Genomic DNA, 18,882 nt, shown 5'->3' on the forward strand with positions numbered 1-18,882 from the left:
GTATCAATCAAAGAAAGGTAGAGGAACAATAACTAACTAATAAAAAAGTTACTTTTGATCCAGCATCCTTCTATTTGTAAGCAAGTGTCATGAAGAAATTGTGCTTTTAGCATAATTCATCTTGTGTATCTGATTCTGATGGATGGACAAACACACAAACTAACGGACAGAAAAACGGACATTTAAAGCAACGTCTTAAAGTTACCCCTATTCACATTCCGTGTTCATGAAAAAGATCTCGTACTTTACACATAATTGTTATGAGGCTAACTGCATAAAACGTTCATAAGCTTTAACTGTACTTTCTGACTCCTATCATTGTACGATGTTTGACAGCCTGCATCTATAGTGTGACCTTAACCTTTGACCTGCTGACCGAAAACAATCTAATATAGCTATATACAGACGTTGACAGCCGTGGTAGTGATTGCCCGGGGACCAACTGGCTGATGCACAAGCAATAGATTATACAATTTTATTTGCGTAGGCGTTGGAGTATACAAGAGAGGAAATCAGTTTGTGATACAATAAACTAATTAACGGAATAAAATATGAAAGGAGACATGAATGTCAAGTATATATAATTATGGGGGAATATGAAAAGCTTTTAACGTAGGTATAATTTCCGCTTACAGGATAATTAAGATACCTATATTTTCCTGTTTTCGCGGTCGTAAACTGAACAAAATTAGTTCGTAGCTGAGAATTTGAATATTGAATGCATATGAAGATTTGCTGATTATCTTATATCTGTTTTGAACGGAAAACACTTTATAGAATATCTTCACCAACTCCCCTCCTCCACAAAGAGAAAAAAACAGGTGTTAACGTTTGTAAAATATCTAACCTTAAGGTTTAAAGCATATATAATGATGTGATATTTGAAATAAACCTGCTTGCATTTTGACCCCCCACATTTTTTAAACTTCTTACTAAATGTTAACTCCCAACTCAACTACCAGTGTATTTCACATGATCAAAAGTTCTAAATATTCCGGAAGAAAACAATCCTGACGTACTTCAGAACAATGAGAATGTGGGAGCAATTTTAATTCTGATAAGTATAAACTTATGTCACGTTGAGATAGCAGCAAAACTGTTGAAACAAAAATTGGTGGGACATGTAGATCACCAGCTCCAAGCTATGTACATCTATTAAGAAATCTATCAGGAAAGAAAATGGAATGTCGAAAATCTTCTTATGGTTGATTTAATATGAAATATGAAAAGTAGCAAGAAGCTTCATTCAAAAGTAAGTAAAACATTTACACTTATATTTTTATGACATTTTGCTAGTCATTTGGTAATGTCAACAGCAACTTACTATACTAGATAGAAGGTTTTTATTAAATCAAGGTAGCATTTTAGAAAATAATATGTAGCTTTATTTTTTATGATTGTGAAAACTTGAAACACTATTATAGTAAACCGAATCATTTGTTTTATTACATTTGTTTTATAGATAATCTAAATCCAATGGTTCATACAAGTAAAGTGATCATCGAATCAAAAAGATTACGAGCTGAGTCGGATAGTCAAGGCTGTCTTTCATATTTTCTTAGCTACAGGTAAGAAATGAAGAGTAACGTTTTCACATTTGCTAGAATAGTATTCGCATGTTAAAATATTTTTGTTGTTATAAACGTTTTATCAAGAAAATATCATAGTGCCATTTGGCGAATTAAGAAAACTGTGGTTATTTCAAAATTCATTATGTTAAAAGCTTTCAGATGGTTATATTATTGGTCTTCGTGTATTTATTTGTAGATTGCAGACCGCCTTTAATCAGGAAAGTCAACAACCCAGAAATACGTAGAACTAAATTTCGATTGGAATATAAAAGACAGCATAGTTGACGTTGACAACATGTAATGCATTTGACAACTTGTGATGCATTTAGAATCGACTTTGTGAACTAGGTGTTAACATCTGTCTTACTTCGATAGAATTTGATAACTGATTACATGAAAGTTTAAAGTACTACTTATTCAGGCAGACAGTTTACGCGAGGATGCTGTTAGTAGAAATGTATAAGTTTACAAAGTATATTATGAAGGATTCGTTGTAACTTACATAAACGACATTTAATGAAAAGTGTACCGCGCTTGGTTTTCGTTTAATCTAAATGTGAACTATTAACTCCCTCATGTTACTACACAACTGAAAGATTATTGATAAAATATAATCATGTCATTAAGTAAGTTATCCAATTCTTTACGTGAAAAAATTAATCCTTTTAGTGTAGAAGATGACCCGGAACCGAAGACAAGATGCATCTACTGCAGAACTAAAGAAAGACTGCGTTGGTTCAAACATCTACAGAAAGGCAGTCATATATGTATGGGTGGAAAGAAATTTATGCTTAGCATCGGCGGTCACCAGGTTGTTGCATATACGCATCACGCAATTGTGAAATCCGTCCAGATGATTTCTCATTCTACAGCTATGGTGACTATGATTCATTTCTATACGACACCGTATGATGTGTCAATACGGATACAAGAAACAACGGAATTGCTTGACCTCCATTACCATGAAATATATATCATACGATATCGGCACCCGACACATCAACCGGATATGATAATCGAACGGGCCGAGCGGCTTATAGGACAGAACAGGCAAGCAAAGTACTCCGTCTTTTCATGTAATTGTGAACATTTTTGCAACTGGTGTTGTGTTGGAAATGCAAAAAGTTTTCAGGCAGATGGTGCAAAGGATGCTTTGAATAGCATTTTGACTGGCATTACAAATGTTTGCGGTAAAAGTTTCGGTGTTGTCTGTCGACTAGTATTATTGTCACTTGAAGATGTATCAAAATTAAGTTCATCTTGTCTGATTAATGTTCCTTGGGGCGTGCTATCGGTGTTGACGATCCTTTATCTGCTGTTCGTAATTTATCAGACTTTCAAACTCAATGAGGACAGAAAGAAGGGAAACACATGTTCGTCTTGTACCAGTCGCAAAAAAGTAGACATTTGGATTCAGTTTGTCGCATATTGCGGGCTTCAAGCCGGTGGTCTTGGGCTGCTATCTTTGATTATGTCTGTAGGAGCATCTAATGGCATTGTTCTCGGTTCACTCCTTGTATGCAGTGTGTTGTCTTTGGTTTGCATATCAGGCATTCCGAAACTTCGCAAAGCGTTTCTTTCTCCCTTCCGAGGTCGATTACTGGAAATAAAGAGTTTGAGAAAAGTCTGGTTTGGCGATGTCATTTCTTTTCGATCTTGGAATTTGTCGCATTCTAGCGTAGTTAGTGCTGTAAAGGTGTTCCCTGGTACAGACAACAAAAGAGGGGAAGTGAGGATCGTACACTACTCTAAACCCGGCATATTTGGCCGTAGGAGTATTGTTGAGGAGGATAAAACTATTGATCTTGACATTGACAGTGTCTTTGGACATGATTATTCCGGATATAATGTACATGATCCAGAAATCGTAGTATACAGAGCAAGGCAAAGACTTGGTGAAACAAAGTTCAAGATGGTCTCCAATCGATCTTGTCATTTCTGCCACTGGGCTAAAGTAAATGAAGACTTGAGTGATAAAATGAATGGCGAAGACAAAACTTTCGAGCATATTCCTGCACTTGTTTATTTGAGAGAAGTAGATCCAGCGGAAACATTATCTAACTTGCCCACTCAGTCTGTTCATATCGACCACACTAGAGGTAGAAAACATGCCAGTAAGATTATCGGAAAAGTGTGGGCCCGCATCAGAGACGATGTGCAGGCAGGACAACTGATCGAGTTTAGGCACAGAGGGCTTTGTCATAAAGCTGTAACTACTAGTGTACAGTTTGATGTCAATGAATTTTCAAAGTTATCTGTTACACTTGTTCATTATGGAAAGGAAAGAAAAATCTGTGAAGAGACATTAGACTTTGATCTTAACAATGAAGACGTATGGATTTATAAATACCATCCGTTGTACCAGCATAGAAAAGACGATATCATTAAACGAGCGAGAGCAAGAATTCATGAAAGAAAACACAACATATTACAACATCGATCTTCTCATTTCACGAGAGAAGTTGTTGAAAAGGGACATATTTCCACTGTATTGAACATAGCAGAAATCAATCCAGGTGACGTCGTATGTTTTCCATACTGGTCCTTTTCACATGAGGCGATCGTTTCTAATGTTGTACCAGGCGATTCAAAAGCAAAGTCTGTCGGAAGGATGACCGTCATTCATTATACGATTGATGTATTAGCTCCACGAACTATAAAAGAAGAAACTATTTTAATAGATCTTCAAAAAGAAAGGTTAAGTCTGATAAATTATGATGGCTATGTTACATACCCTCAGAACAAAGTGATCGAACGGGCAAGGTCAAGAATAGGCGAGCAACGTTTCTCGATCTGCGGGAACACGTCAGCTGACTTCGTGCACTGGGCCAAAGTGGTACAATATCCTGTGATAATGTCAGAATTTCATCATTCTCAAGGGGTTAAGGGAGATAGTCGTCTGCTCGTTCCGAAGGCTGGACTTCGCGTGGAAGAGTTCCAGCGTTTTAGTGCTAGGGCTTGGTCTGACTTGTCTCCAGGTATTATTGTGGAATACAGATCAAACTTATGTAAAAATCAAGGTATCTTGTCCCATGTCGATGAAACAAGAAACACAATTGAAGTGGTTCAATACGGTGCAGACAGACTTTTCTCATCAAAGGTTCTCCGGGTGGAAAACATGAAGTTGGACTTCCGTCATGATAACATTTGGATTTATCGTGGACATCCAAAGCGATGTTACAAAACAGAAGTCGTTCTAGCTAATGCTTTTAGGCGCCTGGGAGAAAGGAAAGCTGACACAGGAAAGAGTTCCTGGGATTTTTGTAAGGAATGTGTCCTCAAACCACAGTCACCAGAAATATAGGGATATTCTTCCATTCTGTACTACTTTAGGCTATTTTATTGGCTTTATTTCGGTTTAGGGCTAGTTAGGTGGTATATGATGCTTTGGTGTTTCAATATTTATATTTTTATTTTACCAAACTCTTGTAAAATAATCAAGGTTAGACAGTACACTAGCTACACACCTGTCAAGTTGATATATTGTTGATGCATTTTTGTAATTGTTTATTATATCAAACCCTCACGTTTTATACGTCAAATTGTCAGACAGGGCATCTTAGAGAATTACTATATATTGATGTTTTAGATATCTCGAGTCAGGAGGGCTTAGAAGTCCGGCTGGACTTAGACCTAGGAATGGGTCTCGTAGATATTGTAAGGTTTTGAATATGACACTTGTTAAGACTTAAGAAGTTACAAAATGAATTATGAAAGTTATGTACGAAATATTCTACTGTGTAAATAAACTTCAAAAACGTCCAGACTCGTGTCGTGTTATGTTACGTGACACTCTGCAGTACGTCCGTGACAAACTGACATGTTGTGGGCCAGAATTCAAATAAAGTTCACTGTTTTGTTATCTACATCGCTTTTGAATGTGCTACTCTGTTCAAAATATTTTGTCCCATTCTTTTTTCCCATTGGATGTGTGTCTTGAAGTTTGTATCCATGTGCCACTAACTTATCTATATCGACAATATATCAATATTTCATATAATGATGGAAAAAATGACACCAACAATCATCGAATAGAATAACAAGATGGTTGGTTTTTAAATCGCCACTGTCAGGTTATCCTTTTTTAAAACACATAAATTGCAAGATACTAGTATTGGCTTCCAATACTAGACTAATACCAGGCAATATTGGGCAATACTAGACTGATATCACGATTTTGTCTTTTGATAAAGTATGTTAATGCTTCAAGAGTTGAAAAAAGAGAAAATTGTAACTATTGTTTAATTGGTCATACCAGTACATATTACAGCTACATGTATGAGAAAACAAATGACTGTATACATGAAACGACTGAACTGCACAATGTTGATTTCATTTCATGAATACGAGGTATCATGCAATTGACATGCTCTAATGAAGTACTGGTATGTACTTATTTAAAACGTTTAAAAAAACTATTGTATTATTTGATTTGAACAATGTTAGTCCCAGACAATGAAATATAGTATGTATGGATATTACCTGAGCTTACACCAACCATGCGTGTTATACTTTATTGTTTCATTTTCAGCGTATACTTAACGAAATATATAAAAATCATAGGTGACCGATTATAAATGTCTATGAGTGTATGTATTACCTCATGTTGTAGTAAGACGTATACTCAGGTTAGATTTGCGAGAACTATTTTCTTGTTCTCAGTTATTATGAAAACTGTAAATGTATTAACAATAAATATATATATATATTAAAACAGCATTGTGTTTTATGTAACATTTTACTTATTACGTAGCTTTTTAGCTCACCAGAGCACAAAGTACTCAAGGTGAGCTATTGTGACCGGTCATTGTCTGGCGTCCGTCGGTGTCCGTCGTGCGTGGTGCGTGGTGCGTCGTTCGTCGTCCGTCAACATTTGCCTTGTGAACACTCTACAGGCCAAATTTGTGACCAATCTTCATGAAACTTGGTCAGAATGTTTGTCTTGATGATCTCTAGGTCAAGTTCGAAACTGGGTCATGTGGGATCAAAAAATAGGTCAGTAGGTCAGATCAAATGAAAAGTTGTGAACACTCTAGAGACCACATTTTTGATCCAATCTTTATGAAACTTGGTCAGAATGTTAGTTTTAATGATATCTAGGTCAAGTTTGAAACTGGGTCATGTAGGTTCAAAAACTAGGTGAGTAGGTCAGATCAAAGGAAAAGCTTGTGAACACTCTAGAGACCACATTTTTGACCCAATCTTTATGATCTTGGCCAGACTATTAGTCTTGATGATCTCTAGATCAAGTATGAAACTGGGTTATGTGGGGTCAAAAACTAGGTCAGCAGGTCAGATCAAAGGAAAAGCTTGTGAACACTCTAGAGACCGCATTTGTGACTTAATCTTTATGAAACTTGGTCAGAATGTTAGTCTTGATGATCTCTAGGTCAAATTCGAAACTGGGTCATGTTGGGTCAAAAACTAGGTGAGTAGGCCAGATCAAAGGAAAAGCTTGTGAACACTCTAGAGACCACATTTGTGACTTAATCTTTATGAAACTTGGTCAGAATGTTAGGCTTGATGATCTCTAGGTCAAGTTCGAGACTGGGTTATGTGGGGTAAAAAACTAGGTCAGTAGGTCAGATCAATGGAAAACCTTGTGAACACTCAAGAGACCACATTTTGACCCAATCTTTTTGAAACTTGATCAGAATGTTAGTCTTGATGATCTTTAGGTCAAGTTCGAAACTGAGTCATGTAGAGTCAAAAACTAGGTCAGTAGGTCAGAGCAAAGGGAAATCTTGTGAACACTCTAGAGATCACATTTTTGACCCAATCTTAATGAAACTTGGTCAGAATGTAAGTCTTGAAACTGGGTTAGGTAGGGTCAAAAACTAGGTCAGCAGGTCAGATCATAGGAAAAGCTTGTGAACACTCTAGAAACCACATTTGTAACCCAATCTTTATAAAACTTGGTCAGAATGTTAGTCTTGATGATTTCTAGGTCAAGTTCGAAACTGGTTGTGGGGTCAAAAACTAGGTCAGTAAATCAGATCAAAGCAATAGCTTGTGAACACTCTAGAGACCAATTTTTTTGTGATTCAATCTTTATGAAACTTGGTCAGAATGTAAGCGTTGATGATCTTTAGGTCACGTTCAAAACTAGGTCATGTGGGGTCAAAAACTAGGTCAGTAGGTCAGAGCAAAGGAAAACCAATCTTTATGAGACTTGGTCAGAATGTTAGTCTTGATGATTTCTAGGTCAAGTTTGAAACTGGTTTATGTGGGGTCAAAAACTATGTCAGTAAATCAGATCATAGGAATAGCTTGTGAACACTCTAGAGATCACATTTGTGACCCAATCTTTATGAAACTTGATCAGAATGTAAGCGTTGATGATCTGTAAGTCTTATTTGAATCTGGGTCACGTTGGATCAAAAACTAGATCAGTATGTCAGATCAATGGAAAACCTTGTGAACACTCTAGAGACCACATTTGTGACCCAATCTTTATGAAACTTAGTCAGAATGTTAGTCTTTATGATCTCTAGGTCAAGTTTGAAACTGGTAGGATCAAAAACTAGGTCACCTGGTCAAATCAAAGGAAAAGCTTGCGAACACTCTAGAGGCCACATTTGTGTCCCAATATTTATGAAACTTAGTCAGAAAGTTGGCTTGATGATTTCTAGGTCAAGTTTGAATCTGGGTCATGTGGGTCAAAAACTAGGTCAGTAGGCCAGATCAACTCTGGTTACCTGGTCAAATCAAAGAAGACACGTGAAAACTTCAGAGGCCACAGTTGTTACTTAATCTGTATGAAACTGGGTCAGAATGTTTGTCTTAATCATTTCTAGGTACAGTTTGAATCTGGGTCATGTGGGGTAAAAAACTAGGTCAAAAGGCCAGATCAAAGGAAAATCTTTTCAACACTCCAGATACCACAATTTAAGTTTGAAACTCATGAGAATTAGTCAGAATGTTTGTTTTGATAATCTGTAGGTCAAGTTGGAATCTGGGTCATGTGGGGGTCAAAAACTAGGTTACCTGGTCAAATCAAAGGAAAAGCTTGTGAAATCTCTAGAGGCCACGGTTGTAACCAAGTCTTAATGAAATTTAATCAAAATGTTTGTCTTGATGATCTTTAGGTCAAGTTCAAGTCTTGGTCATATGGGGTCAAAATCTAGGTCAGTAGGCCAGATCAACTCTGGTTAGCGATATATAGGGCCATCACGGCCCTCTTGTTACAACTTTGCAGACAATGTTACGAATGTAAGTGTTTTTCCGTAACGTAAATAAATATGTTAAACGTATTGAAACGATTTGTTTATTTAAGATTACTAACAAAGAAAGTATTTTCTCCAATTCACAAACTATTAAGTCCAACAATCACAAGCAGGTCATCCACTCCCCCTCCCCTTTTGTTAAACCCAAAACAAACAAACAAAACATTCTAGGAACGATCAATTAACAACAAACGCGTTAGAATATATAGTCTTATGTTTGAATCAGTAGTCTGATGTTTGAATCAGAAATTCTATAGATTTCAGCAGTTGTCAGTGTCATTTAAAACAGTCAACAAGATAAATTACCGCCTTATCATCAAGCTCTTAAGAACAATGCCATGCTCTATTCAGCTTATGTTGGGCTCATGCCAAATCCCCTTATGCGTTTGCTTTTCAGACTGCTTAACGTTTAGGGGGATTGTGACACAGAAAAATAATAAAGTGGTAGATATTGGTAAAAGTAAAGTAAAATGAGCCGCACCATGAGAAAACCAACATAGTGCATTTGCGACCAGCATGGATCCAGACCAGCCTGCGCATCCGCAAATGCACTATGTTGGTTTTGTCATGGTGCGGCTCAAATAATAATGTTTTTCCGCGTTATTTCAGAAGCGTTATTGCGGTTAACTACCTTTTGCAAAATATTTTGGTTATTTATAAGAATATCTTGCAAATATTTTATGTCAAAAAGTTTGTACCACTAGTCGATTTAAAACTTACTTTTTATGAATTTTTGAGAGAAATTGTTCGCCTAAAATGTGTGTTAGTCAGAGCTTAGTAACCTAAAAAGTATTTTTTACGATTGTCGTGATTTTGTTTCCTGTTACGTGTAAACTAACGTAATGCGGATACATGTTCTTCAGATTCATACTACTCCAAATATATTTTCCGTATTGACGTGTACACGGACGTTAACTTTCTTGAGTTGATAATGAGTTGGTGATGACGCATAAATAATTTAATTGTATTTTTAAACAGTAATTTGCGTTTTATTTATTCAAGTGGTAATTGATAATGATGCACAACTATTTTAGAATTATCCCCGTTTTACTCAGGGAGTAAGTGGCACAGTGATTACAGAGTTCCAGGTTACCAATACTAGTTTCATTTAATATTCTAATAAGTGGTCAATGACGGGTTAATTACTTAAAAGTTGTTTTGTTCACATTATATCGGCCTAGACGGGATGTTTGGATGTTAGGAAGCTAAATATGACACCTGCTATGGGCTCCTTTGTCCAGTATGATCGCTTACATACGCAGGAGAGGACATTTAGCAAGAAATCAAACTCAAAATGTATTTTGAACACTTCCTTCGATTACATAATTAAGGTCGGTATTTGAATAGTTTTAAACTAAAAGATAATAAGCTGTTCATATCATACAAAAAGTATTAACTTAAAAATGTATGAAATACGAGGGGTACCCACAAAATACGCGAACTTTCACCATAATCTTACGAGTAGAGTGATGATAAAATTAATGTTCTTACTTTAGTTTACCAATATGAAGTATATTTAATTCTACACCAAATATTGGCACGGTAATAAACAGTTTTAGATATATGTTTTTGTACAAAAGCAGGTACAGTTTTGGCCACAATTTGATATTCATTTTATTTCTTTAAACATACTACTCATAATGGAGGTTAAAGGTGGTCTAGTGGTAACACGCTTGACTCTCAATCCAGAGGTCCGGGGTTCGAATCCCGGTCCAGGCACTGGAGATTTCTGAGATGCTCTTGAGTGTCTCCCACCTAACTAAGAGGTATGTACTGGTTCTTCCAAGGAAAGACGGCTTCGCGTGTATCGGTGCTATACACCGGGCACGTTAAAAAGAACTGACTGTCTATTCGCAAAGTGCTAGGCTAAGTTAGCCAGACAGGTCTGTACCTAAAAAGGATTTCTCTCTATCTTTTTTTTTTTTTTTTTTTTGGGGGGGGGGGGGGGGGGGGGGGGGGGGGATATCTCTCTATCTTTTCTGGTCTGGGGGGAGCTTAATTATCTTACTCTGTCCCTCTGGTCAGATCGCTTTGTGTCTGTTATAGTAGAGGATGAATTTCGCGCCCCATGTGGCTGCGTTTGCTATATGTAAAGCGCCTCAAAAAAAGGGCGCTTTATAAATCTGGTGTAATAATAATAATTATTATTATCATTAAAAAGTGTCATTAATATTTTCAAGCTTTCATATACCTTTCCTCTAGTACTCTCAAATTATTCAAGTGATCCGTCTCTCAGTTCTTTGAATATATGTTCTTATAAAATTCAGTTTCCTTCAAGGTTCTGTCAATATTGTAAAATGAAACAATCTAGCATAAAACGTGTAACATTAGCTAACAAATGAATATTTTGTCCATCAGCGTGTCATAAAATGCTCATGAAATGTGTGGGAATTTCAGGGACGTTTGATATTACATTGAAGTAATTTCTTTTTTAATTATTCGTTATAAACGGAACGCACATATATAAAAGCGTTAATAGCGCGTTAGCGCGAGAATATCTCTGTAAATACACGTTTACTTTTCTGATAAAACATCTTCTTAAAAACGACAAAAAATTCTTATGCTAGAATATATATTGTAACTTGTAGATATCTATTGTTGTTATGTAATTTCTGTAAAAAAAAATACGCTGTCGAATTGGCTTGCATATTATCTACTGACATAAGCCGTTCAATCGTTTAAGGAAGATACTAACTGCGGTACTTCAAGAGGCGGTTAGATGATAAATGAATGAATTCTGCGTGCTGTTTTCACTAAGATATAGCTATATGAATTTTTTAGAAGATAATTTCAAGCGATTCTTAATCATCTCTAGCATGTCAACATCAAGCCAGCATGAACAAATAAGGCAATAAAATTGTGCAAACTCTTCACGTGACGACTTAAGATTTTGTTTCAAGTTTCAAGTAAATAAATTGAGGTGTGGTCATACAACCACAAACAAATACAGACATGAAATCTACATGAACATATTGATACTAAGAATGAACATGAGTCAATAGGATGTGGCCGCCAGTTAGAAACGCAATTCTAATGACTCTAATTAACAAGCCCTGATAAAAAAGTTAAAAAACTGAGGAAGGAAAATGATCAAATCGAAGAAAATATTAATAGAAAAGGTAATGAAACGACAGGCTATTGTCACAGTATATGTATTATGCCCTGTACTTCTTAAACATAACATAACGGTTAAAACATGACACGTGGCACAGCTGTGATTACTTATGATATTTGTTTTAAAACAACTACATCAGACCATACCATATTACATTATATCAGGTTTACATAGCACTCTTTCATGTTCAAATGTGCTTTTCATACAAAGGACACCAAATTCATCCCCTACGGGACAGACACAGAGCGGAAAGACAAGAAGGAAAGAGCAATACCAAAACCCCCTGAACAGAGGAAAAGATCCTTTGGAGGCATAGAACGCAACCAAGCGACATTACAGCAGACTAGGTTTGTTTGAGTCCGTTCATGAGAGGCATTGCACCGGCTTAAGCAGTTAAGATACTAGCATTCCCCTGATACGACTGGACCAGATCAGTAGAATCCATAGTAAAAATAATGTTTCTTGTAACTGGTGATGCCTATTAAACAGTTTTGACGTCGATGCATCAACTTTGAAATTTAGGTGTTAATCAAATGTCCTCCTTAAGCCTGTTTTTTTCATGTGAGGAAGCCATCCAGATGGCTTAAGGAAGTTCTGTGGTTCTACCCAGGTGCCCGCTCGTGATGATAATAAAGCACGGAGGGGCACCTGGAGTCTTCCTCCACCATCAAAGCTGGAATGTTGCCAAATGATCTATAATTGTGTCGGTACGACGTTAAACCCAACAAAATAAATAAAATTAGGCCTTTTTATTTTTTGTTTTGGGAATGTGGTTTTAACGAATTATAAAAAATTCAAAAACATTTTAAACATATACAAATCAACTCTTTTGAAAGTTCCAGTGGTGTTGTAAAATCACCTCACGTTTGGCTTGGTTTTCAAAAATGCCTCTATTCAAAATCTGTATGCTTATTAAATGAAAAGTATTTTCTAGCCGCCATCTGTAAAGGAAGATATGTTCATTATTTCACCTAACAAATCCCATAGAATTTCTCGCAGGTCGAAAAATAGGATTTTTTTTCGCAAAATGATCAATTCATTTTCATTCATGAATATTTCAAAAAATATACGTGAAAGCTCAAGTTGGACCGAGGGTCCTGCGAGAATTTAGTGAGCCTTTATATATCATATATAACAGAGATGAAATGAATGATTTTTAAACAAATGGGAAGAACTCTTTCTACATCATGCAATGTTCGTGTCAAACTCTGGATGCCGCAATTAGCGGCCGTCTTGATTGGCTATTCAGGCCCTTACTTACTGGTTTAGAATTGTAAGCGGTCGTAAAGCGCTCAAAGAGTAAGGCGGATGTTGTGGGTCAATGGGAATCAACTCTTATTCCATAGGGCTACATTGTAATAATTTGGGTTATGGCCCTTTACTAACATTTAAACTTTTGTTCCCACCTTCACAGGATGAAAGAATTATTCAAGACCTACCAGAAACCAACAAAGAATATGCCTGCTGACTATTACTTTAAGGAACTTTTTTCTCCTGGAAGCTGGGAACACTGTCTGGCAGTGATATTTTTTATTTTTCATGAAAGTGATCCATTGATAAAACATGCATATTTCTCACTTAAAAACATCATTCAGTTTTATTTTGAACATTAATGACTGTTAACGACTTTATTCATGAAATAAAACAGTTTTCAAAAACATCCAACAGATATTTCGCCAATGGGAGGCCACTTTACATTATAAATATAATCTCGGAACTCCCTGTAGTTTTCAACCAATTAGAAGCCATTTGAGTTAAGAACAATTGTTTCACTTAGACCTGAAAATTTTCGACAGATTAAATGCTGATATTCGTCTCTTTTTTACAAATCTATCTTAGTGTATGTGGTAAAAAGTGTAAATATGCTGAAATAATTGATAAATAACATTAAAAACGTTACAAAACCTTATTGCGTTGATATGACTACAATACGTGTCAGTTATCGCGCAAAATTAATAGCTTTCATTTGTAAAGTACTTGCTTTCATGCAATATCTTTACATATCCTTTATTTCATTTTATTTATTTGTAGCGACCAAACGTTGCAGCTTTTGGATATTGTTTTTGATATGACTCCGTTATAGAAATGGCAGCTGACGTCAGATTTTACAAGGAATATAAATGGATACTAATTTCTTTTGCCTGTTTTTCGTTTATACTTACTGACAGTAAGATTCATCGCTCATACTTAGCACTTTCAAAAAAGCCAAACCACAGGGTTTTACTATGATTACAGATATCCATAAAAAAGAACGAAACTTGGTTGCGTTCTATGCCTCCTTATGAGATCTTCTAATAGAGTATATTAACTATTACAACAACAGTTTTTAGTGCTATATGGACACTTTAAAATCTCCGCGTATTTTGGCTAAGTATTGTTGTATTTTCTGGTCCTTTAGGATTATGAAGTACATTCAGTTTTACTATAATAGTTAAAATTATACCGCTTAGGCCGGTGCTAGGGAGCGTAATGGATGTTGCACATTTCATAACATCTAATGAACAGACTGAATCAAAACTAGTCTGCTACCTATTATTTTTGCTTGGTTGTGTTCTATGCTTCCGAGATATAATTGTTCTATTTCCATCGATATATCACTTAAAGTTAATATTTTTCAGTTCAGTCACAGCACGTTGTTTCACCTTTACCCTGCTAAATTTCTAAAATGGTTCGGCATTCAATTTGGACAATACCATTTAATTTTCGCGGAGGTGTGCAATGAAAATTTACTGACTGAATAGCGAACAGTACAGACCACAATAAACCTGCACGGATGTGCAGGCTTATCTTGGTCTGCACTGGTCGCAAAGGCAGAATCACTTGCCGCCAACAGACTGAAGCTTAAGCATACTCAGAACTATATGCATTATTAAAATATCGTCGACTTATTATCTTTTAAGTAAACATTAAAAACCTATATGGACCGTAGACTGACATTAAAACACAAACTTAGCATCTAATCCCATATTAAGTGTAAATGATCTTGTTATCAAAGTGTTCCCAAAAAGTTTTGGCAGAACCCCATAAAGCAACATTACACCATACCGTTTAGCCATTTTATAGGAATGTAATATGTATAATGTTCTGACAAAAGGTTAGGTTAGTATAACCATACTTTCAAAAAATATACATTAAAGAATGGCTTGAATCAGATATATTTCAGAGTCTGTAATTTATCACAGGCGCTCGAGGTCTGCAATGAGTCACGGTCCTAGTCTGTTCCACTGATCTGTCTAGCAATACAGATAATATGTAGTATAAACTCTGATACCAGTACGAAAAAAAATCATTAAAAAAATACAATTTTGAGAAATTCCAGGGACGTGTTGAGCAGATGTATTGCATATACTTAGCACTTCGTCATGTAACATTTTCCTTCAGCCTGCCGATTCCGTTATTTCTATGATAAAAACGAGTAAAACTCCGATTTCAGGACACTAAATTTTGAGGCCATAATAGGCCCAAAATGCACACCTTGCGCGACCTGTACCGTATTACCTGCAAATGACTGACCTAAAACATAGATGTATTTTTAAAGCATGTTACCAGACGAAAATAATGGTGGGAAGAAAAGTGTCTCATAACCGTTTACTTTTTCTGCAAATTTGGGATGGATGGATGGATGGATGGATGACCGTTTCTATTTCTTCAGGTAAGATTTTAGACCGGCCGTCTACATCGATTCAAGCATACCGGTATATTTATTTTACACAATAATAATTCGTACGCAGGAATACTTATTTCTATAAACATCATAAATAACCAGTTGAATATAAATCCCTTTAAAGTACAATTACCTATTTTATTTCACAGAAACGTAAATACGAAACTAGTCCCTGCCAGAGGCGTAGCTGAGAATATCGCTGGGGACATGCTCCCCCATATCTTTTTTTTAAAATGGTGCAGACTAGCGAATCTCTGATTTATTTTTGACTTGATATTAACTAGCGAATGGCTGTTTGTATGACAAGTTTGGCGCTCAGCTTCTGTATTTTCAAATGGTGTTGACTATTCGTTCCCATGACTCGAACGTGACTGTAGTAAGCAAGTCTTTACATTGTTGAAAATTGATTGTAAATGTAAATGTAAAGAATATACAGTCACCAAGATTAGAACGTTGGCGTTTGAAGTTGTTAACGTATGATTTCCAGACGATTTATAGACCAGGTAGTTTAATGATCTCAGATTATCTTTCCAGACATCCGCACGCGAGACACGCGACCAACACAGTAGCCGAACAATATATCAGTTTTATCACTGATAACACTTTGCCAGATGCATTGAAGCTATCAGACGTAGCAAAAACTACTAAATCAGACTGTGTATTAAGTTGTGTCAAGAATGCAATAGAAACAAATGACTGGAAAAATCAGAAATGCCAATCCGATGAAAGTTTTCGTTTATACGAAAATTTAAACAAGAATCAAGAACTTGCAGTTGCATATACCGATGAAGGATATGTGTTGTTACGGGGTACACAGCTTTGTATACCAGAAACTTTGTAAAAACAAACAGTGTTACTTTCGCACGAGGGTCACCAAGGCCAATCAAAGTGCAAAGGATTACTTCGGGAATATTGCTGGTTCCCGCATATGGATAAAATGGTTGAAGAAGCATGCAAATCATGCATTGTGTGCCAAGCTGCATCACCAGGATGTACTCCAGATCCGATAAAACCAACACCTCTGCCACGAGATGTGTTTTCTGAAGTGAGTTGTGACTTTTGCGGACCATTCCCGGACGGGTACCTGTTATTAGTGGTAATATGCGATTATAGTCGTTTTCCAATAGTTGAGAGAGTCAGGTCAACATCCGCAGAAACTGTCATACCGCGTTTGGAATCAATATTTTCGATATTTGGATATCCAGACGTATTGAGAACGGACAATGAACCTCCATTTCAGAGTCGTACTTTCAGAGAATATGCTGATAAGTCGGGATTTAAACATAAACGAATTACTCCATTGCACCCACAAGGAAATGCAATAGTCGAGCGATTCATGGCACCATTGCAAAAATCAGTTAAAACCGCAATAGCATCAGGTCAAGATTATAAGAGAGCGTTGAATAGATATCTAATGAATTTTCGCAATTCGCCACAATCTTCAACACAAAAAGCTCCTAGTGAATTAATGTACAATCGGAAAGTAAAAACGAAATTGCCATCAATGACATTTGAAAAGCAAGACACAGATGTTCGCGACAGGGACAGTCTGTCAAAATCGAAAAACAAACTTTATGCGGACAAAAACAGAAGAGCACAGCCAAGTGCATTGAAAATTGGAGACCGTGTGTTACTAAAACGAGAACAACGTAACAAATTTGAGACAATGTTTGACCCTACACCTGGCATTGTCATTGCTAGGAAAGGTTCAATGCTAACAATCAAGCACAGAGGAAAGGAAATTACACGAGACGTGTCAAAGTTCAGGGTAGTTCAAGGTGGTCATGAGCCGGCGCAGACGAAACCTGCAGATACTGTATTTGCACCACGTCAAAGGTCGCAAAGAAAACGACGACCGCCTAGACGTTTTGTCAATGAATGATTGGATTAATCAGTGACATAATTTCACATGTTTCAGTGCACAGGATAAGTCACCTAAGTGTTGTGTGGGCCATAATAATGCCCTATTTGCTACCATAGCAGTGTAGTCATTTTATATTCGCTTGCTGGATTTATTATTCTTTGGACAAATGATCAGTGTGTGAAAATATTATGTTACTCTTGGGAATTATTACTTGTCTGTTTCACAATTACATTATAATTAGTACTTGGGCGGTAGAACTCAAAACTTAATTTATAATTTTGATAAAAATAACAGTTGATTGTACACATTTTAGGGTTTTGAGATAAAACACGAAACTGTTAGATAACGACGGGACATTCCGAGGACTTTCCCAGGATATTTCAATTTACAGTGACATTGTAAAAGTACTTAGCTAAAGCAGATGCTCTATAAACTGATTATGTTGATAACAAGGGTTAATGAACTTTGCTGAAAAAAGAGGAGATATTATGATAATAGACTTGCTAACTAGCTTATTTCATTAGAAAGAATTTTCTTGTTTTGAGTATATATTTGAACTTTGATTATTTTAAACAATTTATGTGTTCTGATTATTGATGAGTTCTAATCTAAAGGTAAAGGAGGATGTAGTAAGCAAGTCTACAAGATAGATTAAGCTCCGCCTATGATATCATATTCCATTATTGTTTCTGTATGTAAGATATACATATTTCTATAGAGAGTGTGTGAGTTTATACTTTGGATGCAACACACATATTAAATATATAAACCATCCTTCGGGTCTTGTTCTGTTTGTGTGTCAATAAGCCATCTCAATAAATTAATACATATATATTACAATGACGATATATATTACAGTGACAAGCATTGACAACGATGTATACTTTTAGTGTACTGATGACTGTTTCTAGATTATCAATAGGAAACTTTTATTATCATTGTTCTACAGCTTCTGAATCTGATCGAATAACGTGATTTTGCAGCAAGCCTGAGTATATAAGCATTACGAATTGAGACGCCAGGATGGGGTAGGTACGGGAGGGCTCTGATTAATTTTGAAATCCTAGAAGTAGAATGGTGCATTTTAGGATATTTAAGACAACATTATATTGAGCAAAACTATTTGTGATCTGGTAGAAAAGTACACTTCATCTGCGAGATTTCTTGAAAATATGGAACTGTTTGCCTGAAGAAAACAATAGCTGACTTAGCGTGTTTAAGTCAGGATATAAAAGCATGGCACGTGGTGGCACATGTGGCAGTTATGTAGTGGAGAGAGTGTTCTGGAAAAATTGAAATGGAGCAAGTAGAAAGATGCATTTTTAATCTGGGAAATGTAAAGAAGACTTCCAAAAGGTTTGTAAGTTGTGTGCACAACAGTCTCACCAGTGTAGAATTTCGAAAACAAAATCCACAACTTAAAACTTAAAAGTTACCTTTTA

The 18,882-nt window shown here is 36.1% G+C and overlaps 2 protein-coding genes across 2 annotated transcripts; both read left to right on the top strand.

Moving 5' to 3' along the window:
* The first annotated feature begins 425 nt into the window (after positions 1-425).
* LOC123561433 (uncharacterized) lies at positions 426-6,278 on the top strand. The gene is made up of 3 exons (XM_045353800.2): positions 426-1,252; positions 1,463-1,568; positions 1,768-6,278. Exon 3 carries the CDS (start codon positions 2,188-2,190, stop codon positions 4,873-4,875), a length of 2,688 nt encoding a protein of 895 aa, XP_045209735.2. The 5' UTR covers positions 426-1,252; positions 1,463-1,568; positions 1,768-2,187; the 3' UTR covers positions 4,876-6,278.
* A 10,235-nt stretch (positions 6,279-16,513) lies between these two features.
* Positions 16,514-17,458, top strand: LOC123560692 (uncharacterized protein K02A2.6-like). The gene has a single exon (XM_045352859.2). It carries the CDS (start codon positions 16,514-16,516, stop codon positions 17,456-17,458), a length of 945 nt encoding a protein of 314 aa, XP_045208794.2.
* Positions 17,459-18,882: the final 1,424 nt, after the last annotated feature.

The sequence above is a fragment of the Mercenaria mercenaria genome, chromosome 10 (assembly GCF_021730395.1).
Source record: "Mercenaria mercenaria strain notata chromosome 10, MADL_Memer_1, whole genome shotgun sequence".
In the NCBI taxonomy this organism is placed as follows: Eukaryota; Metazoa; Mollusca; class Bivalvia; order Venerida; family Veneridae; genus Mercenaria; species Mercenaria mercenaria.